The sequence below is a fragment of the Blennius ocellaris genome (assembly GCF_963422515.1).
Source record: "Blennius ocellaris genome assembly, chromosome: 4".
In the NCBI taxonomy this organism is placed as follows: domain Eukaryota; kingdom Metazoa; phylum Chordata; class Actinopteri; order Blenniiformes; family Blenniidae; genus Blennius; species Blennius ocellaris.
In genome coordinates, this window is record NC_137653.1 from 28,921,526 (window position 1) to 28,948,534 (window position 27,009).

A 27,009-nucleotide genomic window follows, 5' to 3' on the forward strand; every position below is an offset into this window, starting at 1 on the left:
CACGTTTGGGTGTTCAGCTGGGCCTGGAAGCAGGTTATGTGCAATTAAACCTTCTCAAGTTAAACAATTCAGATATACTTTTTATTATCTCCCACATGTTTGTTGCCTTTTGTTTTTCTGTGCATTCTAAAGTCTTGAGATGAGTGTTTGTACATGTTGCAGCATGCGGTCAGCTCACTCCTCTGTGGACAATATATCCCGATGTATTTATACCCAGAAGAGGTGAAGTTAAGCATGTGTTTTAAGGGCATTGGTGCTGTGAAAAGCAATTTGAGATTAGAGCTGTGTGTGGCTGCCATTTGCACCAGCCACACATGTAATTGAGGTTGCCTCGAGGCTTTACAGTGCATCAAGTAAAAGCCGCTGCACACACTTCACTCCTGTCAAACTGTGGCTGCGGCACCTGAGAGCAGCTAGGCGAGTTAACAGTCGCCATCAAGAAGCCTGAGCCTGCTCAAGCACGGAGATCAGTCTCATGAGCATCAACCAAAAGACACAACCCAATGTGTGGCAGTATCATTAAAAGCAATGCTCAGGAAATATATGTCACATCTTAGAAATATACTAGTTCCATGTGGGGCTGGACTCTAATATCCAAATATTGGGTTGTTGTGGCGGTATCCTGATATGAGTTTTGAGATCTGAATAGTCGCTGCTTCACTTTCGCCAAATACTGCCTGTTCATTCTGGCCACTTTTGCCCCAAAAAACCTGTGTTCCTACTACATAACATGAAGAGAGTGTAGGTAGGCCACTCAAACATCTGTTGTTTCAAGAACATGGTGCTGTTTTAATTGCAGTAGCCCTATTATGAGGTTCAGGAGTTACATTTTCTCTTCAATGTTTTACCAGAACGACGCTCAAATGTTGCGCAGACCTTTGCAACATTTCTTGGCGGAACCGAGTTAGCATTGCTAGCATGATAGCGATGAGCTCATATCAATACTAACTAGGTAGGTCAGGTAGCTACAGCACTGTGTGAAACACTGAGTAAGAAGTGTCTCCATGGCAACAGACAATGATCTCCTTTGATTCCTCCATGAGGTGCCCCTATTATCCGCTTTGTATGGGAAATTTGTTAACCATTTTTGTGGATTTATTTGAAAACGGTTAGCTGTTAACATCCCACTATCTAATTGAGTAGTCCTTGGATGATGAAAAATGATCCCTGAAAACTTCATGTAGTTACATACATACATACATACATACATACATACATACATACATACATACATACATACATACATACATACATACATACATACATACATACATACATACATACCACTAAGTAAATACATGAAAACAAAATCATAAGCTTCTCGAGCACTTTCATTGATGAAGGTAAATATACTGTATTGTGTTAAAAAAGTAAAAGAAAATTTAATAAATATAAATAAATTAAAGACATGTTTTTCTTTACTGTGCTACAGTCTGCATGACCCGACAACTTGGATACCCAAATATCTCAAGCACAGGAATTTCTATTCAGACCAGGTCTAGTTTCATGTGCTTCTAACTGTAGACCAGACAAAGAAAATATTCTGTCTTTTGTGTTAAACCCGATTCAAACATACCAGAACAAAAACACAAGAAAGCCAGGACTCATCACACATCACAAGAAGTCAACTTGACACTGGGACAGCAGCCTGCTCAGCCTCCATCATCAGTTCATAATCAGGAAAAATCCACCAGACGCACAAATAGAGAAACAATAAATACACCACTTCCATGTTGCAGTTTTAAAGAACTGACTGATAAATAACCTGATTTGTTTTAACCAAACCACCACTGATGAGACTTGAAAGGATGTAAACTCCATTTCCTTTATAGGCCAGCAGGTAGTTGTCTCTCTTGGTCATGGGATGAAAAAACTGAAATCTCCAAACCTTTTGATGCTCCTTCGTGACATTAATGCTCCAATAACTTCCACTCATCGATTAAAGCATCTGAGCTGCAACAGAAATGGGTTGAAAGAAGTTAGACTCACTCAATATTTTGCTTGCCAGATGCTCAGCAACCTGTCGGCAGTAAACTCCTTCAGAGATCAGATTTTAAAGGTGAAGGGCACCTCAGTTTTACACTTTCCGTTGTGAACACTGGCTGCAATCTGACCAAAGCCTCAGCTTGATAATCAATAGCCATTTACTGGTTCAAGGTGTTAAACAGTGTGAGCTGTGATTGAGGAAAGGCCTGGTAGGAGGTCAAGTCAAGGGACTCTATGGATGGTATTGATTGCAGCCTGATGGTGATGAAGGATCATAGAGAGTGAATAAATAACACGTCCTGTTCCGTTGGAAGGAGTAAAGCATCTCACTCAGAGCGCAGTTAACTGCAACAACATTTCCAAGGTTTCCAAGGCATGGATGTGTGATTACTCCATCCTCTCTGACCTCCATGGGTGGTGGAACTGCTGAACCGAGCAAGGTGCATGTGTTGAAAAACATCCACCCACAGTGGGCTGGCATTGATAGCGAGAGAGCACTGAAGAAATAGCAGATTGCAAATGTCATCTTTGGAGCGGCTCGCAGTTGCAAGGTGTTGTTTGATGTCAGTGGAAATGTCAGGAGGACGGGTGTGCACTGAGGTGTCCAGGTTAGAGCGCTGGGCTGTAAGACCCCCACCCCAAGAAAGCCAGGTCTACAGATTCAGGGGCCATGCCCTGTCCGGGCAGGGCACCACAAGACGACTCGGGCAGGGAGCCCTCACCACACACAGCAGCCGGATTACTATTGCGCCAACACATCATCAGTGGGGTAAAGCTAACCTTTCTCTTGATGGTCTAATCCAGCTCACATTCCTTATTAGTGGGTGAACAAATCCAACGCTTGGTGGATTCTGTTTCACAATGACAGGAAGAGCATCTTTTTTGGCATCCAAAGATCAAAAAGCGACGTCGCTATGAACGCTCAGCCGCCACAAGCCAGTTATCCCTGTGCTAACTTTTCTGACCCTTTCTGCTATAAAGCTCAAAAAGGATGGTGAGGCCCTGTTTTCAGAGCCAAAGAGCCACAGGGCCCAGGATGAGCCCAGGATGAGCCCAGGATGGGCCCAGGATGAGCCCAGCCGGAGCGTCACAGCCAGGATGCTGTCATCGCACTTGGGACCTGGGACTTGTGCAATTAGAGCATGTAGGAGTGAGACCCACCTTGAACATCCTTTGTCCGGAATTTTTGACCATAAAGTTGGCTCTGTGTTGACGTTAGATATTCTTACCAATTAGAGGTGTGAAGGGATATTATCTGGGTGAGTAGACGTTTCCTTCATCTTCTCAATCATCCTGGTCAGAGTGAAGACCAGGATTATCTGTAGAACTCAGCAGGGTCCATCAGACCCTTTGGCTTTACCATCAGGTATGTGCTGGACATCTTCATACATTTCTGCTATTGAGCTGGAAGGTCTTTGATCTGATCATTTTTATTTATTTTTGGAGCTCAACTATGCTCAGAAAGCTCCCTAATTCTGACTGTAACGGGTTTTTCTGTGAAGAGTGCAGGTGTCTTTTTAATTCTCTGAATTTATTTGATTTGATCTATTCTTTATTTCCTGAGTGTCAAGAGTGATTTTACCATTTTCAGTTTTACCTGAGGAGATTGTTCATTTTTCATTTAAGCTGATTGTTAAAACTTATCCAGATATAATCTCTGCAGTTGAAATTGCATTTTTGGTCAATTATGTTATTTAAGTCTATTATTTAATTTGCTGAACTCAATCAACACGTGGTCGTCCTGAGAGGCGGCAAGAGCTGTCTCTGTGGCTTTGATTTTATCTTCTAATTCTTTTTATATTACCTTTTTGGTCTTATATGATGATTAAGAAATGATTTTGCCTCTCTTGACGACTTTAGCCATCTCCCAGAGGACACGGGGAGAGATATCGGGCAGGTGGTTTGTAAGAAGATTGTCCACTGTTCTTTAAAGAATGTGATGAAATGTGGTTAAGCAGTGGTGTGTTAAATCTGGGGTGAATCTGTGTGTCCGAGGTGTCCTTCAGCACAGTTACTAACCAGAAAGTAATCTAAGAGTGAAGAGGATTGGTGCACTGCTGAGTGGAAGGTGTACTCTTTAAGAGTGGGATGAGAGGTGCGCCAAGCATCTCAAAGACTATCGTCACTCATGTCCTGCTGGACTATATCTGTCGATTCCCAGTGTCTGGTATTTGCTGCTTTACTGACTCTTAGGGCTTTTCCACCAGAAACAACCAGGAGCGAGTTCAGGGCCGGTGCCAGGGCCGGTGCCAGGGCCGGTGCCAGGGCCGGTGCCAGGGCCAGTTCTTAAATGAGCACCGCCAAAGAACCGGTTCTTTTTCTACCATTAATGAAGTCAAGTGAGAGCCACGTCATTGCGTCACTCCAACATGTGATACGTCACTGATCTCACTGATTAGCACTGACAGCGCTCATAGAAGAAGGAGGAGACAGACTGTATTCATGGCCTGGTCTGGGTCACACCTTCTAGTCTGTCCTGAAACTCAGATTCAGACCAAAGAGACAGAAAACATTGAGTCTCCTCGTCGCTCTATTGGAGTTTTTTCCACATCTGTCTCCGTCCGGAGCCCCGGAGTGGCAGAGAGAGAGAAAAAAAAAACAGCGTGAATGAGCTTGGGTCTTATTTTTCAACATTTGGGCATCACATAGTGAATTTCTGCTCCTTTCACCTCCAGTGAGGAATGGAGGTGTAGAATGATAGAACGCAGCTCTAGAGCCATTTATAATGGAAACCTATGTAAACACACACTGATTAAAGGTCTCTTTCACATGAAGCCATTAAAAGGTTATTTTATGGTTAAAAAATACAAGCTTTCATTTACAGTAGTATGTAGTTGTTTAGTGTAGTCGTGTCGCTTCATTTTAAAGTTCTGTCAGAAAATATTAATGGAGCGTCTCAGTGCAACGCATTGCGCAGCGGCTGCATTGCCTCAGCCTGCGGTCAGAACGCGGAACAAGAAAGAAGTGGCGCCAGCGCAGCACCGGTTTAGCCCCTGTTAAGAACCCGCTCTGGCAGTGGAAATACAACGAACTGGTGCTAATTCTGGACGTCGCTCCAAACTAGAACCTGGTTCTTTCCCATGGAAAAGCCCCATTAGTCAACTTGTGGATTAAGGTCTCCTTCCACAATAAGTGTGTTTTCAGTGTGTTGAGAGGGTGGTGAAGACGTTGCGATAGAAGGAGGGGTCATCAACATTTGGGCCATAAATGTTTGCGATAAGCATCTCTATGTTCTGAAGATAAATGTGAATAATCATAAATCTTCCCTCTGAGTCTGTGATTATGTCTTTGCAAGAAACTTGTATGTTATTGCTGATTAATATAGCTATGACTCTCTGCTTGGAGTTATGGCAAGGTGAGTATGAATGAGGAAATTGCAGGGAGAACAATTAATGATGATCAGAAGCAAACTAAGTGTAGGTTTTTTTAAATGATCTGGACTGGGCGGGCTATTTAAGCATGGGGCTGTGTGTCTCTGCTCACATGTGTGTGACATCTTGAGAGTTGGCTGGTCATGTGGAGTGGTTTTCAGGAAGAGTTACATGTGGTAGAGACAGAACAGTAGAGATGTATTATAACAATGAGTTATAATATGTCACTAAAGTAAATCAAGAAGAAACAGAGGTGAAAATGACAGTGTTGTGTGGACTTTTGTTTTTCTTTCTCTTTCTGCAGAGCTCACTGGACAAGTCCAAGGTAATTATTACCAGGAGTGTAGAACAAACAGCACCACAAACACTGAGTATATTAATGACATGGTCTTAATTAGCTTCAGCTACTTATTACTCATGATGCTTCCTGTTGTTGCTGTTGGAATATTTACCTGAGCCTGAGCAAACTGAGTCCAGCAGAGTGTGTGTGTGTGTGTGTGTGTGTGTGTGTGTGTGTGTGTGTGTGTGTGTGTGCGGGCTCAGTCAGTAGAGCCAGGGGGTGACAGCAGGGCCCTGGAACAGCTGGACGTTAATGTACAGTCTGTCCACCATGATGGCGGCTCGGGATCCCTCAGCGCTGAGCTTCTTCCTGACCTGAAGCACACATCGGTGATGCTCTCGGACCTCTTTGAGGAGCTAAGGCCTCATCTATACAAGTTGTTTATGCTTGAAAGACGTCACTTCCCTCGCGGAGTTTGTGATCTAAAAAAAAAAAAGTACTTTGAGGGAGAATGTTTGTACCTGTTTCTTTAGTGAGACATCACTACTGATTCAGCAGCACGGTGCTCATATGTCAGACTTCCATCTTCAAATGAAGAGACTTGATGAAGGGACTTTTCAACGTCCCTGTTCCAATATTTAATTTAAATACATTTAATAACCACATGGAACTGTACTTTTACAGTCTCTGCTGTGGCCTCCACCAAAAGGTCTCCTTCCCTCTCCGACACTCTGACTGTCACAACGGTGGGAGCTGTTTTGTTGTACAGCAGTGTGCTCGGCGTGCTCTGGCACCATGATGTCACTCTCCTCTGTCCTCCACCTTCAGATCAGACACCGGAGGATCCATGGCAGGTGTTTTGCATTGACCATTTATGGTAGAAAGTGGGTGTGTTGAGAGCAGGATTTGAACTGTGCAACCTTCCAGGTGGACTGTGATCCATAAAAGGAACATGCATGCAGGTGTGCATACTCACAGTTTCACAGATCCGAATATTTGTTTAGCGCACGCCATTTTCAGTTGATGGCCACACGTACATTTTTAGTAGGAATCCTAGGCAATATTTTATAGATGAGGCCACAGGTCATTATTGCTGAAGGACATTCCTCGCGGCTCTCTGCTGCGGCTCTTCACCAGTTCCTTCTGTTTGACGTGTTCATACTTGGCGACAGTGGGTCTCAGCGTCGATTGTTCATGTAGCGCCTACTGGTGGGCAACACATCAACTGGCTGTGCGCTGTCCTTCATACTAATGATGATCGTATCAGTGAGCTTCTTGACTCTGATGCTGGTTTCAGCCTCCTGATGAATTAGAACAGATGAATTATTTCTTGTTTTATCATCTTTATGTGCAGTGTATTATTTTTGCTGCCTCATGTTTCCAATTTTTTCATTCATCCGATCAATTCTCAAGTGTCACCATGTTACGTTTTGTTGCTCAAAGGTCATTTTCACCTCACATTTCTCCCCGTTGACTTCATCTCCACTACATTCAAATATCTTCTTTTTAATTTTTTTCAAACTGTCACAGTCCAAACAGAATTTAACGTCAGCAGTTGACAGAGGCAGCCAACCATGATGTGGTAGTTTCACTTTTTCATCATGTTATTTTGCCTCTGTTATCTGTCAGCCAGAGAGAATTTGTCCTGGTCTGCTTTGAAAAATAAGCCGGCAGCCAGCCTGTGATTATACTATTGGGTCATTTTCTCAGTCGTCAAACTTACAGCAAACTGTTTCTGTCTCTCTCATAGGATTTATTAACTCACTTCCTAAAACAGAAGAAGAAACGGACTGATCAAAGAATCGGTCTTTGAAAGCAAACAAAGTGGCTGTAGCACTCAGTATGTGGAAGAATTTAAAAGAGAACTGATTGCTGATGTGTCTGCCAAGAATAGAATGGAATGGAATAGAATACAATACAATACAATAGAATAGAATCTTTATTGTTTTATATTTACTAAGGAATTTAAAGTGCCATCTAGTCAGTGCAGCAGTGAGTATAAAATAGAACTAAAATGCTGGAATGAATTAAAAACAAAATTACAAATGCAAACAGATACCGTGTTAGTCCTATGTGAGCATTATATGACTAAATTGCTCAGATTATACAAAACATAGCCACATTTGAATTGGATTTCAAGTGCAGTGTCAAACTGCAGTGAACTATTTATCAGCGGAGTGGCTATGTTATCTATATTTGGTAACTTCTGCATTTCTTATTCGTGATCATCAGTCACAGAATACAGGAACAAGAAACTATATTAAACGTGTTGCTGATGCAGGATTTACAGAATTTGAAACCGTAATGATGCAAGAAGACTTCTGCTACTAACATCCATGATTGATCATATGCAGTTTGTATTTTTAATGCATGCACCACATCTATGGAGTAAATCCTGACGAGCCTCTTTTGAATTTGAGACATTATATCATTCGGTGCAGTTACGAACTAATTCTTTAACCTTTTCTCGAAATGAGACATTTTCAAGCTTGAAATATCAAAAAAGACCTAATAAATAAATCAATTAATAACTTAAAAAAGTATATAATTAAGTCTTGAACTTGAAATGTCCTCTTATTCAATGAGTGCACTATAGACAGTGTCCAGTCAGAGCTCGGCATCAACATTTTTGGGGCATCGCTTTGATTGCTTTGCAACTTGGAGACTGTAAGTATTTGCTAGTGATGATGAGATTTCATTGTACAGCCTGACCTTGGAGAGCGGTACACATTACATTTCTATGAAGAAGTGTTGTAGTGAGAAACTGAGCTTCAGCTCGCGATGAGCTGACCTGATGACCCGTTCTGTTGTTTGTGTTGCTGTAAAAGATTTGGCTCAGTGGCGAGGCTGCATTAAAACCTTGCAAAGTAAACACTAATTGGGTGATCTCTACACGCAGTGGACTAATTGCAGCATTTTAGTTCTTAATTGTGGAATTGTCAGAATGCATTTGGAATGTTAACTTTGGGAGAGACAGCTGGTGAGAACGAGAGCCGATGAGTCTTCTGGGACCAAGTCCAAACCACCCAGCGCTCGCTGGCTCCTCCCTGGTTCCACCTCTCAGTCTCTCTGAGCACTTCAGGTACAGAAATAGAGACAGAATGATGAGAGGAAGAGAAGAGAGCCTTGGTTGGATTCCATTAGCTGATGGAGAATAAAAACTAGGGATGAGAGACTACCCCACTACCTGTACCTGTTCAACCATCTAAATGGTCTGTATCTGTATCCGTACTCGGAGTGAGTGGGACCTAAACCAGAAGTAGGCGTTTTTCAATTGAAACTGGGTGGGGCTTAAACCGGTACATTATTTTAAGTCTGAAATTGATATGGATTGATCAGAAGTTGCTTTATTTATTGTTTATTTGAAAGCGAGAAGAGAAGAGCCTCAGAATTGAGATTCAATGTTTTAGATATAAAAACTATATACTATATACAGTATATGAAGCTTGATTTGTAACATTTATAATATATTTATTTTATGTGCTACTTTGTGTGTTCAGCTATATGTGTGTATGTGTGTAAGTGGTCTGTAAGACTGTTTATGTTTTCGTCTTAAACGACTATCTGGCTCATCCCTAATAAAAACCAATGGAATTGCAGAGATGTTGCCATTGCAGGAAGTCAAAAGAGGGTGAACCCTCTTGCTCATATTGGATGTAATGCAATGGGTTGTGGTAGCATCTGTCACAGAAGTAATCCCCAACAATACTTTCACCTGGTACCACCCTGTCCGAGTAGTGACCAATCACCAGCAGAGAAGGTTTACAGAAGAATAATGAGCGAACAAGAACTCATCGCTTCTCTTTTAAAGGTGGAAAATATGTAGATGCACTTTTAATTTCTCCTCGTTGAAGCTTTTGCAATTCAACCCATCACTTGAATATTAGCCAAATAGCTTAGCTTCCAGTCAGTAATTTCCACCTAGAAGCTGAAAGAGGAAATACATGTATTTGTGTATGAAGAAAGCATTGAGTTTCATTTGAACTGCACAGAATATGGTGCTGTTCCTTGTTATTAATAACTTTCCAATGCTCAGAATGGATTTGAAAGAATGGTCACACATGGGATTGTTTTGTGAGTGTGTTTCTAAGACATGGTGCAAACCCATGAAAATGTGCTTGCAACAAGTAGGAGGCTTCCATGTGTGCTCCATCCTGTGATTTCAGTGCTTTTGTTGCTTTCAGACTTCAGAAGGAGTTTGTCCCTGTGTCGACTGAATCCACCTTTCAGCCTCTGAATGGAGTTATTAAGGAAATCACATCCGATTCTCTTTTCGCCAAACCCAACATGTTCAGAGTGAGCACAGCTTGTTGGTTTTCTATCGGTGTTGTGACTTTTGGAGTACTACTGAGGCTGATTCAGTTGTGGGGGCTTTTGTGTAGGGATGCGTACCTTTTACATTTGAACCTGTACAGTAAAGATACCCACTACCTGAGAATCTGTACAGGTACCAAGCTCCAGTACCTTGGTGTGTGTGTTTATGTGGTATTAAATGTTGATTTGTTAAATGATACATTGTCATTATTTTTCAATTTTACATATATATTTCTCATAATGTAAACTTTAACAAAAAATATCAAAATAACATCCAACTGTTGGAACATCGCAGTTGTTTCTTCAACATGAAAACCCTTTGCTACAACTACAGTGTTTTGTTCTTGATAATGTACAAATTAAAACCCAGCTCCACGTCCTCCTATTCCTTTCCCGTCTGGAAACACTTCGCCTCACAAACATTGCAGCGAGCGTAATCTGCATCTCATTTTGAAAAGTGGAGCCGTACTTTCGAGCGCTTTCTCTCAGCCATGCTTGCTTTGTTGACTGAACCGGCGGCGGCTCACATCATTATGCTCTCGTAATGATGTGCAGTGTTGTGTTCAAGTCCAGCTCAGAAAATCTCCTACTCTTCTACTCTTCTTGGTGCCTATAAAGCCACGGTCCACCACGCACTACGTGCCACGGTGGGGTGGGAGGGTACAAGACGGCCAAGCGCACCCAGACCCTACTCTGTGGTGTGGTCCCACCACCAACAGTGCGGTTAGAATATGGGTGGCTTTGTGAACGACGAGTTTATGTGTCAGACAAAGAATGTGGAAGCAGCAGACATTAACCTTGAGCTTCCATTCTCTATGACACAACTCAGACTTTCTCATTGTGAACAGCATCGTCCAGCTCCTGCTGAATCTCCTCTTGTTATTGAGAGGAGCGTCTGCACCTTGTCAGAAGACCGCGGTGTTCACACACACACACACACACACACACACACACACACACACACACACACACACACACACACACACACACACACACACACACACACACACACACACACACACACACACACACACACACACACACACACACACACACACACACACACACACTTCCACTCCTCATTGACGAGATTGTTCTGTTAATTATCAAATTAAATTTGTTGTTTGCTTTTGTTGTTGTTGTTGTTTTTTCTTCTGCCTGTTTTTGTTTTGTTTTTGTTTTTATTTTATTTTATTTTGTTTGTTTGTTTGTTTTTTGTTTGTTTGTTTTATGTCCTTTTGTTTTTGCTTTTGTTCTAATTGTTGTGATTATTTAGGTTTTTGCTCTGTTGTTGCTCAGGCTGGTTTAATCTCATGGCAGTTGGAAAATATTTAGATCACTGTGATTATTGTATTATTAAAAAGAAAAACAAAATGTATGTAGCACTAACAAGGGTATTGTATGTATCTCCCCACTAAGTCTTTCTCTGTCTCTCCTCTCCTCTCCTCTCCTCTCCTCTCCTCTCCTCTCCTCTCCTCTCCTCTCCTCTCCTCTCCTCTCCTCTCCTCTCCTCTCCTCTCCTCTCCTCTATCCTCTCACCCCAACCGGTCAGCAGAATTCTGCCACCTCTGACTCTGGTTTCTACAAAGTTTCTCCCTGTTGGGGGAGTTTTTCCTTTCCACAGTCGCAAACACACCTGCTTGTTCATGTGGATATGTTGGGCTTTTCTATTTTCTTTATAAAAGCAAATTGTAATAACTGTAATGTATTTAAAAATGTCTTTCTTTTAATAAAAAAAAAAAGAAGAAGAAGACCGCGGTGTTGTGGAGCGCCGATGTTTCAATAAACCGAGTTAACAAAACAACTATTGAGCACAAAGCAACGTGCGTAAACAACAGCGGGAGGGTTTACCGGCGATTACATATTTAAATATTGAGGGCAAGTCGTCAGTGACGGTCATCACTGACCAATCAGCAGACAGTTCCATTGTTGCTCCTCCTTATGAGGTCCATTCTGTGGTGCTGGATAACGAAAATCGTAATTGGTGGTTTTTTTCCGTATCATCCACAGGTTTTGTCAGTGGGGCTTTGTCTTCATGGTAACGTCTCTGGACCATCGAACAACATCAAACATAAAGCACAGAAAATCATTGATTCAAAATATATTGGAGTTTTTCTCTTTCAGTTTCTTGTTAAACCATAAAACGTTGAGATAGGTTGTAATGTGTGTCAGCAGTCCATATTATGTCCATATAAAAGAACCACAGAGGAATAAACACTCTTTTTGTGGTTAATTTTTGGACACCATCTTTCTTTCAGTCCAGTAAGATTCCTCTCTGCTCCCACCTTGAAGTCTCATGAGAAGGGAGTCATGAACATGAATGTCTTCTCCTATGATTCCTAAAACATAACAGCTTCCTTCATCATCTCGATTGAACGTCTGAGAGCTGCTTGTCGTTATGTCCTGAAGTAGTTCATGAGACGGATTGTTTGTGGTCATGTTTTAGTAGAATTCAAGTTTAGAATGTAGACGACTGCAGGAGAAAATGCTTGTTTTTGTTTGAATAAAGTCTGAGCCACTCGTGCAGCCGCTGTCGCACGACGTCTTTGCCCATCTGGGTGGACTAAACATTCATGTTTCCCCTTCTAACTACTCGAGTTAATAAAAACCACAGCATAACAAACAATCAACCACATCTAGTGATTATGTCCCTCAGGTATTTCTTCTTTGAAAGCAGTTTTTCTTTCTGAGCTCGTAGTGTGTGTCAGCATGAACATCCCAGCATGCATTGGGGGAAAGACAGGGACACACATGTATTCACACTGTAGGGCGACGTTAAAAGATATTTGTATAAGACTATAGTGTCACTATACTGATGTGCCACATGGTGGCGTCGTGTTTGCGTCTTGCGAACTTTTATATAAAAAAAAAAAAAAGGTTTTACGTTATTATGTTCTGTCCAACAATACACAATGTTTACAAAAAACACTAAATATCAATCAAGACGAACCAAGTATTTATCATGTCCGCCAAGGAAGTCCTACAATCATCAGCATAAATTTCTCTGTCTGTATGAAAGTTAGCAAATTTACATCAAAACAACCGTACAGATTTTGTTGAAATTTTCCCCAGGGATAGATATTGTGCAATAGAAGAGTCCATAACATTTTGGAGGTGATTCCGGATTCTGGATCCAGAATTCATTTCATAGGCTTTTAAGGATTACGTCAAAACGACATGACAAATTTTCAACAAATTGCCATCACTGATAGATGTAACATTCCTTACGTCAGAAATCTGTTGGCTCATATACAGCAGATCTTCAAGCTATTTTTATGGTTTAACTGCATAAATCAGTTCCGATCGTGGATTCAAAAAGGCGGAACATCTGTATCTTACAGAATATTAATTAGCTGTATCGTTTGTGTGTAAAAGACAAAGTTAGTTTGTCACTTGTGCAAGTTTGAATTTATATCTCACCAAGCATTGATTTCTCCTCCAAAGCAACATATATTTGCTTTTCAGGAAATTCAGGAAAATGACTATTTTGGACTCTGCTGAAAATCACACTGAGAATAATTTATTTCTAAAAAAAAAAAAAAAAAGACTTAAGAATGCAAAAAATCTTAAACGTGAGGAAAAAAAAGTGCAATGAAGACATTTAAAGACAAACGGGGTGACGGCTGTAATGATGTGTGTTTCATCTTTGCTCAGCTCATTGAAATGATCAGAAGCTGCCAGTGTTCTCCGTCAGGCTGCAGGAGGTCCGTCGTCGATACTTGCTCAGACCTTCTTGACCACATTTTGTTTCTTTTTGTCGTTCCAGGCCTGAGAGTGGATGAAACATGGCGACGTTGCGCTTTGGACAGCATCTGATCAAAGCCTCGGCCGTGTTCCTGCAGACGGAGTTGTCATTTGCCCTCGTCAACAGGAAGCCCGTGGTGCCCGGCCGTATCTTTTACGTAATGCCCAGGTGAGAGGCGGAGCTCTAAATTACATTCTTTTGGAGGATGTGCAGACAATTTGATGCACACGTGCTCTGCTTGAACCAGTTTTTGTTCAACTTTACACAAAAGACAAAAGTAACATTCGTCACATCCCAAAGTGACATTACATCGATGAGTTCTCATTTAAGAGTGTCTGAGATGACTGACAAGATTTGAAATTGAAACAACCCCAAAAATTCTGCTTCTGCTTTTATTTAGACTTAGCACAACAAATGGGGTTGTTACTCAGCGCACAACCTTGTGGGAAAATGTGGTTTTACAAGGCTAGCTTGATGGCACTAACTTTGGAGGATTTCTCTGCATCGTTTTGAATTTTTTTGACATAATTTCAGATGAACAATGTTCTATGATTTACCTTTAAATGCTCAGTATGATGAAAAAAAAACTCAGCTATAGTTTTATCATATAGTTTGATGTCAGGTTTTATTTTTCTGATTTCTTAAAGTTTGACGGTTAAATTATATAAGCTTCACTTAACTTTTTAATGACTCATGTTGTTTAATGAGATGATATTTAATTGTTGAAAAATTGCTCTTGTTTCATCGTTCTTATCAATATGACGTCTGCTCTTTTAGCTTTATTTGACCTTTTCCATTAAAGTTCAGTTTGTGATGGACATTCAGTTCACAAGAAACAAGTCCACCATGTCTGTTTCTGTACAGTCATATGGCATGCTACCTTATAGCTCAGTTAGCTTTGGTAGCTCAGGTAGCTAATGTAGCTCAGTTAGCTCATCTTGTGATTGTTCAAGTGTTCGTGTGACTCTTCGTTATCAGCTCCACTTAGGAGAATTGAGGATTTTCTAATAAAGTCTTCAGCATTCCCTCTATTAAAGCTGCTGATAATCCAGTACAACAAACTGTGCTAGCTTAGCATTAGTATAACCAATGAACATTTTGAGATGTCATGAGGCACAAACAGGATGGCTTCCACAAGGATAACCATAATTAGAGCTGATCAACCGTTACCATGAAAAGGGGAGATAAGCAGTAGGTCAATTTAACCTGCACCAGACTATTTTGCTGCTCACATTACACTCGCTCCGTCAAACAGATCGATACATCATGACTGCAAAAACATGTCATTTTTCACTAATGATTTTTAGTGTGTGAGCCCATGTGTGTTAGAGGAAAGATCTCACACTTCATGCTCGGTCAGATAACATTTAACATCTTCTCTATTGACCAATCCACCAGTTGGCTTCAATTTTTTGGACACCGTCAAGTGGTACAAGGAGATATCGCATCAAATTGAAATTAGGAAACATCGACAACAAAGTTGTTATTCTTTAGTTTAGTGTTGATTAATTTGAATTAAACGGCAAGTTTTGCATCTTTTAACATTTTGTGTTTTTCACTCAGACGTTCAAGCTGCTAAACTTTTGCAACCTCGCATATATTGAAGTTTTCTGCGCACAGAATCACACAGAATTTGTGCTCGGAAATGGGCATGACTATTGACCTTATTCTGCTCCGCCCATTATCAAGTCTCAGTTCTTCCTTATGTTGGACGGCAGCCCTGTGTTTTTTTCTTTTTTCTCGTCTACAAAACTACCATAAAACATAGCAACAACGCTGCTACCAGGATATTAAAGTGTGAACACATGAAAACTGAGGTGGTATTGACTGGACGGCATCATGTTGCCTCATCCTTCCTTAATTTTGACCTGAGAGGACAGCATGAGAAAGGACTGTGGTAACTAAGGACGACGTCTTCATCCTGTCATTAGCAGCTCACGGAGCAGCTATGTCAGGGTGACTCCAGCTTCATGTTGCTGTTGCCTGTCAGCACTTTGCAGCTAATAACCAGCATTCAGCTACTCTGTTATACCTTGACGGAAAGAAACACTTTTATCCACAGCAGGTGAGCGCTGATTTAATGTGCGCTCTCTGCAAATAGAAAGTCCTGCTGCTGCGATGAATCTAAACTGAAGTTAATGTACCTGTAAAGTTATGTGTTAACGGCGTGCTTGTTAGAGGTTTGAACTGCACTGCAAAGTGCAAGCAGAATGCCTAACATTTGTAGACGGTGAATTCGTACATGGCCTTTCGAAGTATGCGCTTGAATTTTCTTCATTGTTGTCAATGTGGAAGTCCAGATGGATTTTTTTTTTTTTTTTTTTTTTGTAGGTGGGTTTAGAAAAAGAAAAGGTCTTTGGAGTCTGGACAGAGAAGCTTTGGCTTGTTGTTGTAAATGGAAGAAAAACACAAACTCAGAACTGCTGCTCATCCCACAAATGCATGCCAAAGAAGATGTTGGCATAAAAAAAGCCAGAATTCCCTCTGAATGCTTGCGGCTTTACCCAGTAAAAGGTATGCTGAGTTTGTCTGCAGTGAGATATTTATGACAGTTTCTTTCTCATATACCAAAGTTGTTTGATGTTTTGTTTGTTTTTTTCTTAAAAAAAAAAAGATGTTTCTACATGGAGGGTACTCAAAGGGGCAAAGTTGAACATCAGTGCCTTTTCAGAGCCTTTTGGCATAAGATCATTCTGATTGTGGGATTATCAAATATGGGCAAAACCGTCTAGTTTGTCTGATTTTGGGTTTATTGTCAATTATCGTTGACTGAAATCCTGTGGGAATGACTGACCTATCTGTAAAACACTTTAAATTATATGATATGATATGATATGATATGATATGATATGATATGATTTGATATGATATGATATGATATCATGATATATGATAAGAATAATTAATGGAGTTGCTCCAAGGGAACATACTACAGAACTGTTTCTGAGGTCAGGACTACTCAAATTGAAGGACTTGGTTTCTTTACAAACTTTATTAGTTGTTCACAAGGCAAAACACTGCCTGTTACCGCATGGACTGCAAGCGCTTTTTACAGTAAACAGTGAGACAAGCAGAAGAAATAATGACTTTAAACAACCTTTCGCAGGAAAAACCCTTAAACAAATGTGTGTTTCAGTATCTGGTGTGATACAGTGGAACTCTCTAGAAAATGATCTAAAATGTTGTTCAAATATTCTTCAATTTAAATATAAGTATAAACAGAGGACACTTAACTTGTACAGAGACGAATGTGAAAAACGTTAAAATTTACGACAATAATGAGGATGATGACGGTGGTGATGTGGTGGTGCGGCGGTGGTGATGGGGGCGGTGGCGGGACTGTCTGGTTGTGTGGCGTGTACCTATGCATGCGTATGGGTGTGTGTGTATGGGTGCATACGGGTATGCTTACAGTATATGAAACAAAAGTATATTTAAAAAAACATGTAAATGTATGTATATGTGTGTATATGTGTATGTGTATGTATGTGTATATGTAATTGTTGTTTTTTTGTTGTTGCTGTTTTTTACATCGGTTAGGCCATCTAGTTTGTACGTTTTTCTTCAAGAATGGGGTTGGAGTTTATAAGATTTTTTTCTTCATCCAACTCCTGTTCTTCTTTTCATGGAATGTATTGTTTGTTTGTTTTTTGTTGGATTGTTGCTTTATTTTAGGTTGCATTACCTTGAAAAAAGAATAAATAAAATGAAATGAAAAATATGATATGATGCAAAATATATAATATACTCTATACAGATAAAGGTAATCAGTCTAGTATAACACAATATGAGTGAAGTATGAATGTAGAAGTAAGTGTGCAAAATATTTGAATATATACAAAAATATTTTACAGCAGGTATCGGGATTGAAAAAATGGAAATAATAAATATGGGTTACAATGGGAATAGACTGGTTTAACCTCCAAAGATGGTGAAAACCTCAGCTCATTGAATTATATCATGGTGAGGTCTCTGTGATGTGGCTGCTGTAGTCTTCTTTTCTTTTCTTCTCTTCTCTTCTCTTCTCTTCTCTTCTCTTCTCTTCTCTTCTCTTCTCTTCTCTTCTCTTCTCTTCTCTTCTCTTCTCTTCTCTTCTCTTCTCTTCTATTCTATTCTATTCTATTCTATTCTATTCTCTATTCTATTCTATTCTATTACTTTGCTTCCGGTCCTGAAAAGCAGGATTTAGATTAGGGCGGCAACAACTAATCGATTAAATTTGATTATTAAAACTGTTGGCAACAAATTGAATTATTGATTTGTTGTGTCACGCAATTTATGCATCACTCAGGCAGGCGTTCGTTCTCTTGGTAACGTCAAAGCTGTGGCGCGGCACTCGAGCTAACCGGATAGCTGTCGGAGCGAGCTCTGATGCGGGAAGATATCGCCTGGTAGCTAGCCACCAACCGGTTAGCCGCCGTAGCACACTCAGATGCGGGGAGATAGAACAACTAGTGCAAATCCTCCGCTTTGCAACTAGTGCAAAGCGGAGGATGTAAACAACAACAGAGGATTCATAAGGTCTGCCACCCCGGCTGAGATTACCGTTGTAATGTCATATATCTGTGGAGCTCTAAGCCCCGCCTACTTCTTAACCTACTTTCTGGAGGTAACGCACCAGATTGGCTCTGATTACGCTTTACCTTACTGCTCCATACCGCTCCATACTGCTGTTTGATCGTGCAAGAATATAGAAAATTCCATTCCATACACTGTAACTGCAACAAAGACAAACTTTGAAGTGTAAATTTAAAGGTTATTATAGCAATATTTTACCAGTCTGGTCACCCAGGAGGAAACTGGACTGTATGTGGTCCCTGAAGTGCATTAAATCTTATTTAATAATTGTCTTGCATCCATCTTATATACATGTGTTTATATGTAGATATATTGTATACATCTTTGTATTGGTTCAGTTATGTGCTTTTAAATGATCATAACATATTCGATGTTTGGTTCGTTCAATATCAACTGGTCCTACAATTTGAAATGCGTTCTTTTTTTTAACCCGATGCATTGAATCATTGAAAAAATAATCGGCCGATCAATCGATTATTCAAATAATCATTAGTTGCTGCCCTACTTTAGATTGACTTTGTACGATTGTCTCTGGTGTTTCTGTTGGTCTGAATCACAATAACTGAAGTTCAACACTTTCAATGGGAAGTGTAAACTGTGGCTTTTGCTTTAGGTTAAAGCACGTTTGTTCAACCTCGCCTCTGTACACACTCCGACGGCAAGTTATATTTGACTGCTGACTATTTGAGAGACGATGAGACCAATGTCTGCTGAAAGGTGTCGTGCTCGCTGCAGGAATAAATCTGTGAAACGAAATAAATCCCACCGGAGTGCCGAGGTGTCAGTGGAACGGCTGTGTGAGCGATCCTATCAACAAAACAAGCTTTAGCTTCAAATCTTTAGTTCTGCCATTTTATTCCAATCACTCCTCTTCTGTTATGTTTTCTCTGTGATAAGCCTTTTACACATTGGAGCTTTCAAACAGAATCAAAGCAAATGACAAATATAACCAGGTAGAGAAACTTTCGTCTGGAATCTGATTAAATTGTTCAGTTTGATAAGCGGAGACGATTCCAAGAGGTGCAACAGTAAAACCAACGGATGTGATTTTGTATTTTTGAGCTCATTTGATCTCGAAGTATCTCGAAGCCGTCTGACCGTTCTCCCCTAACCTCTGACCTCCGGCGTCAAAAAGACCTCTTTAGACAGAACTGCTGCTCACTGGATATTTCCTTTCATTTAAACTCTTCTCAAAGTAGTACATGAGAATACCAGCGGCTCAGCAGTTTGCAGGCTAACAACCCTGCCACTTCCAAAGTCCTTCAGCTCACCTTTCTTCTCAGGTTTGTTTGGCTCTGTGGGTTTTTTTAGCTGGAACATACCGATGAAGTAACCTTGTTTAGCAGCCATACGTGATGATGAGTGATGATGAGTGATGATGAGTGATGATGAGTGATGATGACAGTGAGAGCAGGGGCTCGGTCCACCAGTCTGAGCTTTGCTTCTCGGACCATGTGATGCGAACCCTGGACATATGTGGTGTCCTGAATGCCCCAAACAAAGGGTTTTACTAATGGCAGACATGTGCATCGTCATTGGATCAGGTCAAATGGTTCTTGAAGTGATGGCCTATGGCAGCCGTCTGCCACCTTTTCCAACAGAAGAGCCGTTTTCGCGATTTTCCGGCAAATACATTTTTGGGGAGCTTCAACACATGATGATTATCTTAAATTACAGAAAGAAACTTCATGTGACAAAAAAAAAAAATGTTACATATTAAAAAGTGGTCTTGGATTCATGACCGTTCATAGTTTATTTATATATATATATATATATATATATATATATATATATATATATATATATATATATATATATATATATATATATATATATATATATTATATATATTTCATTTAATTAAATTTTTTTTTTTTTTTTTTTTTTCCCCCATGTTCCTGTTTTTTCCATGTATTTTTTGTTATTTTGTCCAATTTTAGCAAGGATAGCCATTTTAGATATTTTACCTAAATGAGCTGTTTTTACTCAGGACATTTGACAATTTCTTAACAATGTTCCTTTTTTTAGATTGTCTAATGGCAACCTCAAGATAAAAGTAAGTAATGTAAGTTCCTGTCAGTCAAATGCATAGATCAATTTTTCATCGATCAATCTTTCATCATTAATTCTGACTCCCCAATTACACGACAACCATAAAAATCAGTCTTCTATTGGGGTGTGCATTTACACGTGCTCCATGGATTCCCTGCAGTCGTTACTTTTTCAAACCAGATCTTTTTCAGAACGTTTCTGCGTGAATGCTAAAGTTTTCTGAAACGTTGTCGCGTAAGAGGAGCCTGAGTCAACATAGTCCTGATTATAGGACTAAGCAGGTGAATAAAGGCCGACCTGCAGACTTGTTTAACGTGAGAGCTGAAGGATCAGCCCTGGTAAAAAAGTAAATCCCAGGTTCCTCACAGCGCTATTGAAGGTCAAAGTAATACCAGCCAGTGTTGCTCTATCTTTGGAGCATTTCTCTCTCAGATGTTTTGGACAAAATATATAATACCTTCTGTTTTATGGGATTTCAGAAGCAGAAAGTTACAGCTCAACCAGGCTTGTATGTTTTCAGGACAAGCTTCTATTTAGACAAGTTGATCAGTAACAGGTGGTTTCAGAGATAGATTCATGTGTTTGTAATCGAAGTTACGCAGTGTTCCTAATCATATTTCTTACAAGAGTTCTCACACAGAACCTTGAGGATATCTCTGATTGACTTTGGTGGAGGAGTCACCAAGCAGATTAGTGCTGTTCTTTTAGTCCCATTGACACGTTCTAGTCTCTGTTATGTGAACGGTATCAATTCCATTTATTAACACAAGAGCAGAGATGAATCTTCAGGTCAAACATTCACGGTTTTACTTCATGTCCTCTTTTCATCCACTCGCCCACGTAGGAGATTTTTAATACTTTATTGATTGTTCTTCTTGAATGTTAAACAGTTTCTTTTCAAAGGGTTGCCAATGACAACATATATGTGTTGATGTGCTGACTCTTAGCTCCATGCTCAGAGGAGTTACAGACAAACCCAGAAGAAAGGTGATCTGATCGTAATCATCAGGGAAGAGGGTGGACTCTGGCCTTTTAGTTTGGACCTCACTTTGCAGGCTTTGGGTTGGACAAAGTGTAGGATTTAAACAGGACTGTCAGAAATGTGCATATCTTTATTCCGTGCTTCTGGGTGAGTCTGTCTTAAGCAGAAGAGACTTGTAAACACTGAGCGAGGGTTCACGGGGTTAATGCAAGCGTGACATCTTCAGTGGCGGGGCTTTAATTACCTCCGGAACATTCGCATAAACCCTGCTGCCTCCATCTTCACCCACAAAAAAACAAACAGCCTAATATTGAGCCGGCAGTCTGATCTGTCTGCGTCTCTCACAGTCGATATCTGGCCGCTTCTCTTAGACTTGACTCGAACATTTGCGGCTCAGCGGAGCACTTCCTAAAACCTCTCGTCGTTGCCTGGGAAACAGAGGCCGTCTTTGCTAAAGCGAACCTGCCCTTGATATAAAGGCCACATAAGCAGCTGTTTACTATACACACGAACGCACACGGAGCTGCGAGACAATCGGGACGGCTGCTGAAGGTCACCGAGGCTCGCTGACGGCCGCATTGTTTGCTTTGTGTTGGTTGAGCTGATTGTCATGTTTTCATTCATACAACAGAACACAGAGGCCAAGTTTACTTTTAAATAGGTACCAACTTTGTGAAGAGGAAGAGGAAGAGGAAGAGGAAGAGGAAGAGGAAGAGGAAGAGGAAGAGGAAGAGAAGAAGAAGAAGAAGAAGAAGAAGAAAGAAGAAGAAGAAGAAGAAGAAGAAGAAGAAGAAGAAGAAGAAGAAGAAGAAGAAGAAGAAGAAGAAGAAGAAGAAGAAGAAGAAGAAGAAGAAGAAGAAGAGAAGAAGAAGAAGAAGAAGAAGAAGAAGAAGAAGAAGAGAAAGAAGAAGAAGAAGAAGAAGAAGAAGAAGAAGAAGAAGAAGAAGAAGAAGAAGAAGAAGAAGAAGAAGAAGAAGAAGAAGAAGAAGAAGAAGAAGAAGAAGAAGAAGAAAGAAGAAGAAGAAGAAGAAGAAGAAGAAGAAGAAGAAGAAGAAGAAGAAGAAGAGTTGAGTTGAAAAAACCTTTATTTAATAACCACAAAAATCAATGAAGTCTATGTTCATCATCCTCGCAGAGGAGACCAAAGGTTTGAAAAACAATCACACAGCGTGGAACCACAAACAGGTCACACACTGTGTTGGGCTATAAAATCAAACACAAAATCACATGGAAGATTTAAAAAGTCACGATCAGACAGTCCTCCTCACCAAGGGAGCACAGGACCTGCCTGATTCCCCACACAGAAATAAAACCAGGCAAGTTTTTCGTGAGTTTATAAAAACTGTGTTCCACCCTCAGGCGAGCAGTGACCAGACCCTTAAAAACATGCAGTGGATCAGTAAAACCAACACCTGAGACTTGGTTCTTCCTGCTTCGCCACATGGAAAGTTTCGCACATGCAAAGATAAAATTCAATAAAACCAGCGTTGCCTTTTTCTGCTTCACGTACCTCGGACCAAACACAAAAAGGGGACAGAGAAAACCTCTCCCAGAGCCTCCACCAGCCTTCGTAGAAGGGTGTATAGATTTGACAACCTGGGACAGGACACCACCAGATGTTCCACAGTTTCAGACTGTGAACAAAAAGAACAGTTCTCCCCAGTGCTTGGATCCAGGCAGGCCAGGTATCTGTTCGTAGCCAACGCTCCATGTATCACCCTCCACTGGAGGTCACCCATCCGCTTTTCCACGGGGGGTTTGTACAGGACCCGCCAGCTCCCCCTAGGGGAAGAACCTCCACCAAACAACCCAGTCCACCTCGACTCCTTCACTCCAGCCAGCGACTGCAGATGCAGTACCTTCACACAGCTGCCGTACAGCTCCTTCCCCGGGCAGGACTGGAAGAGGCCCAGTCTGGGAGTTGTAGTGGTCAGCAGGTTGCCCTCCTCTTCCTCCCATTCCCCCACAGCAGGACGAACCCTCAGGGAGGGGAAAACGTAGTTCTCTCCGCTACTCCACTGTCCAACACGGTTCTTGTCTTGTGCGAAGGAACGAAGAGGAGCAGGAAAAGACCGCCACACCTCTTCCACCAGGCACTGGACCACTCTGCTGGACCGAACCCCCAGCATCACCGTCAGCTGCTGCGTGGATGTCCGAGCCAGATGGCCCACTTTTACGATCCCCGCCTTGATGAGCTGACCTCTCAAAGTGGCTGAAGAGAAGGCCGTGGTGGGGATCAGACAGTTGTGGAGCAGAGGCTCCTCAAAGACCCACGGCCCCGGCTTGGTGTCTGAACGGGAGATTGTCAGAGTCCTCCATGCCTCCATCATGGATTTGTAGAATGGAGTCAGTCCGGAAAGATCACACTCAGCTGGGTTAGACAGAAAGAGTTGTTTGTCCAGACCAAAGTCCCCCAGCCTTCCTCAGTACCAGCCGTGCCAGTGGTGTCCAGACCGCCGAGCCATAGAGGAGCCTCTGTAGAGCCTGCAGCCTGAAGGCCGCAGTTCTGGAGACGGTGTCGATGAGGCCCTGCCCCCCCTCTGCCACAGGGAGATACAGGACCGACGCTCGCAGCCAGTGTCGGCCAGTCCAAAAAAAGTCTACCAGAAGTTGCTGCAGTCTTTCCAGGAGGCCCGGCGGAGGGACCAGAACTTTTACTTTGTGCCACAGAGACGAGGCGACCAGATTGTTGGCGATGAGAGTTCTTCCCCGGTAGGACAACTGTGGCAGCACCCATTTCCATTTAGACAACCTGGCCTGCACCAGATCCAGCACTCCCTCCCAGTTTTTCCCCTCCCTGTCCTCGTTCCCCAGCCACAGACCCAAGGCCTTTATGCCTGAGGTCCCCCACTTAAGATTACCAGGGAGGTCAGGAGTGTCCTGAGGACTCCAGCGTCCCACCAAACACGCCTCACTCTTCCCCCAGTTCACTCTGGCTGAAGAGGCTTTCTCATACAGGGCTAAGCTGTCCTGCAAAGCAAGTACATCCTCACGACCTGCTACAAACACGTTTATGTCGTCTGCGTAAGCCGACACAACCACCTTGGACTCGGCAGCAGACATCGGCAGACACAGACCCCTCAGCCGATTTTTCAGTCTGCACAGCAGTGGCTCAACAGCCATGCTGTACAGCTGGCCTGAGATGGGGCAGCCCTGTCGGATGCCTCTATGGACAGGTACAGGACAGCTTAGCCCTCCCCCCACCTTAATGACGCATGACGCCTGGCTGTATAACAGCTTGATCCATGACAGAAATGTGTCTCCCACCCCAAACGCCCGCAATGTTGAAAACAAAAAAGAGTGATCGACCCGATCAAATGCTTTCTCCTGATCAATTGAAATAATAGCCGTGTTCAAGTGGTACAATTTACAACAGTCAAAAATGTCCCTCAATAAAAACAAATTGTCATGGATCGACCTGTCGGGGACACAGTATGATTGTTCACGGCCAATTAATAAATCAATAAAATCCTTTAATTTATTTGACAGAACTTTTGATAAAATTTTATAATCCGTGCACAGCAGAGCGACAGGCCTCCAGTTTTTCAATAGGGTCACATCCCCCTTCTTAGGCAGCAGGGAGATCACCGCACGGCGGCAGGAAGCAGGAAGGGTCCCGTTATTAAAAGAGTCTCTGTAGACGTCCAGCAGGTCCCCTCCCAGCAGGCTCCAGAAATGTTTATAAAACTCTGGGGGGAGTCCATCGAGGCCCGGAGACTTCCCAGAGGCCATCTGGGACACTGCAGCGCTCAGTTCCTCCAAAGAGAGGCCTGAGCTCAGCACCTGACGGTCCTCTGGACTCAGCTGAGGCAGATCCTGCAGCAGCTCAGCAGCAGCATCCCCGTCACAGTTCTCCGCCCCAAACAGATCCGAGTAAAAGTTCACAGCATGCCTCCTCATCTCTGCCGGGTCCGACGTCAGCCGCCCATCAGGCAGTCGGAGACACACCATCTGCCTCCCCTGAGCCTCCGATCTCTCCAGAGCGAAGAAGAAGGATGTCGGAGCATCCATGTCCCTCAGGGTGCTGAGCCTGGCACGGACCAAGGCTCCTTTAGCTCTCTCCTGAAGGAGAGTCTTCAGTTGGTGCTGCTTAGAGAGCAGCAAGCCAGTGTCAGGATCAGAACCGTTCTGCAGTCCACTAATTTCGGTCTCCAGCTCTTCAACCGCCCTCCGAATCCTGACTGTGGAGAAGGAGGTGTATTGCTGGCAGAAACTCCTAATCTGGCCCTTCCCCACCTCCCACCACTGACTGAGAGAAGAAAAAACCTCTTTTTGTCCTGCCCAGTACTTCCAAAAGTAGCTAAAATTTTCACAAAAATTGAAATCATTTAAAAGTTTAACATTAAAATGCCAAAAAGAGCCTGTTGTCCTTCTAGCAGATAAAAGAAGCTCTGCTAAAACTAGGTGGTGGTCTGTAAACCCAACAGGGACAATGCGGCAATTCACAACACGAGTGATAAAAGAGGCAGACATATAAAACCTATCTAGTCTGGCTGCACTGATTCGATTATCTACCACCTTGACCCAAGTGAATTGTACATCAGAGGGGTGTTTATCCCTCCACACATCCACCAGGTCAGCCTCCATCACTAGCTGAGAGAGGAACTGGGAGGACTGGGGGTGGGGTTCTGCTCCTGTCCTGTCCACACCATCGACTGGACAACAGTTCCAGTCTCCTCCCATCACCACAGTCTCACCTGGACCGATGGTTGTCACCACTGCCTTCATTTTTTTAAAAAGCGACAACCGCTCTGCACCACCATTCGGTGCGTACATATTAATAAAACAAAAACTGAAATCATCAATTGTCGCTGTGACCATTAAAAGTCTGCCTTTTTCTATTTCTAGCCGTGATAAAATCTTTACATTAAGATGAGGAGAGAAACAGATGGCGACTCCAGCACTAAGATTGGAGCCGTGACTCAGAACCTGCTGGCCCGGCCACCAGAACCCCCAGTCCGGTTCTATCAGAGCGTCACTGTGAGTCTCCTGCAAAAAGACCACGTCTATCCTTTTCTGTTTGATCGTCTCCATCAATAAGCCCCTCTTCTGTGCAGTTCTACCCCCGTTTATATTGAGAGAGGCGACTGTCAAGGCCATCAGAGAAGGAGAAGAAAACACAGAACAGACCAAGAGAACCAGCAGATAAGAAAACACCCCGTGAAGTATGATCATAACACAAATTATTTGGAAAACTTCATCTTCTTTGCCCTTTTGCGGCTCTTTAAAGAATTTTTAACCGCAGTGACATGCTTCCTCAGACGATAGCGCTTCTTCTCATCCAGCAGCTCAGTGCTGACTGACTTTTGAAGAGCGCTCACCGTCCGGACAAACTTCTCGGCACTGGGAAAGTAACTCCCCACGTCAACCTGCCGACCAAAGGAGTCCTTGAGAAACACATTGATCTCCTCCAAAGAGTAGATGTCCGAGCTCTGAGAGACACTGCCTGCAAGTGATGAGACACTGCCTGCAAGTGATGCAGTGTCGGAGTCAACCTCATCTTCAGAGTCCAGTCCAGTAGCCCCTGGAACCTCCGGAGCCCCCGGAACCTCCGGAGCCTCCGGACCAGCCTGCTGCTCTGCTGACCGACCACTCAGGGTCTGCAGTTCCTCCTCCATCTCAATACACTGCTCCCCATCAGTCCCCACCTGTCCACCAGCCACCTGCCCACCAGTCGCCTGTCCACCAGCCACCTGCCCAC

The 27,009-nt window shown here is 42.4% G+C and overlaps 1 protein-coding gene across 1 annotated transcript in view; it reads left to right on the plus strand.

The window, feature by feature from the left end:
- fhit (fragile histidine triad diadenosine triphosphatase) overlaps window positions 1–27,009 on the plus strand; it is a gene marked incomplete at its 3' end in the record, with an annotated part of 462,951 nt that overhangs the window by 99,043 nt on the left and 336,899 nt on the right. Inside the window, exon 3 of the mRNA XM_080494450.1 lies at window positions 13,718–13,842. Coding sequence (XP_080350576.1) covers window positions 13,737–13,842 — 106 coding nt within the window. The 5' untranslated portion in view covers window positions 13,718–13,736. The remainder of the gene's footprint in view (window positions 1–13,717; window positions 13,843–27,009) is intronic.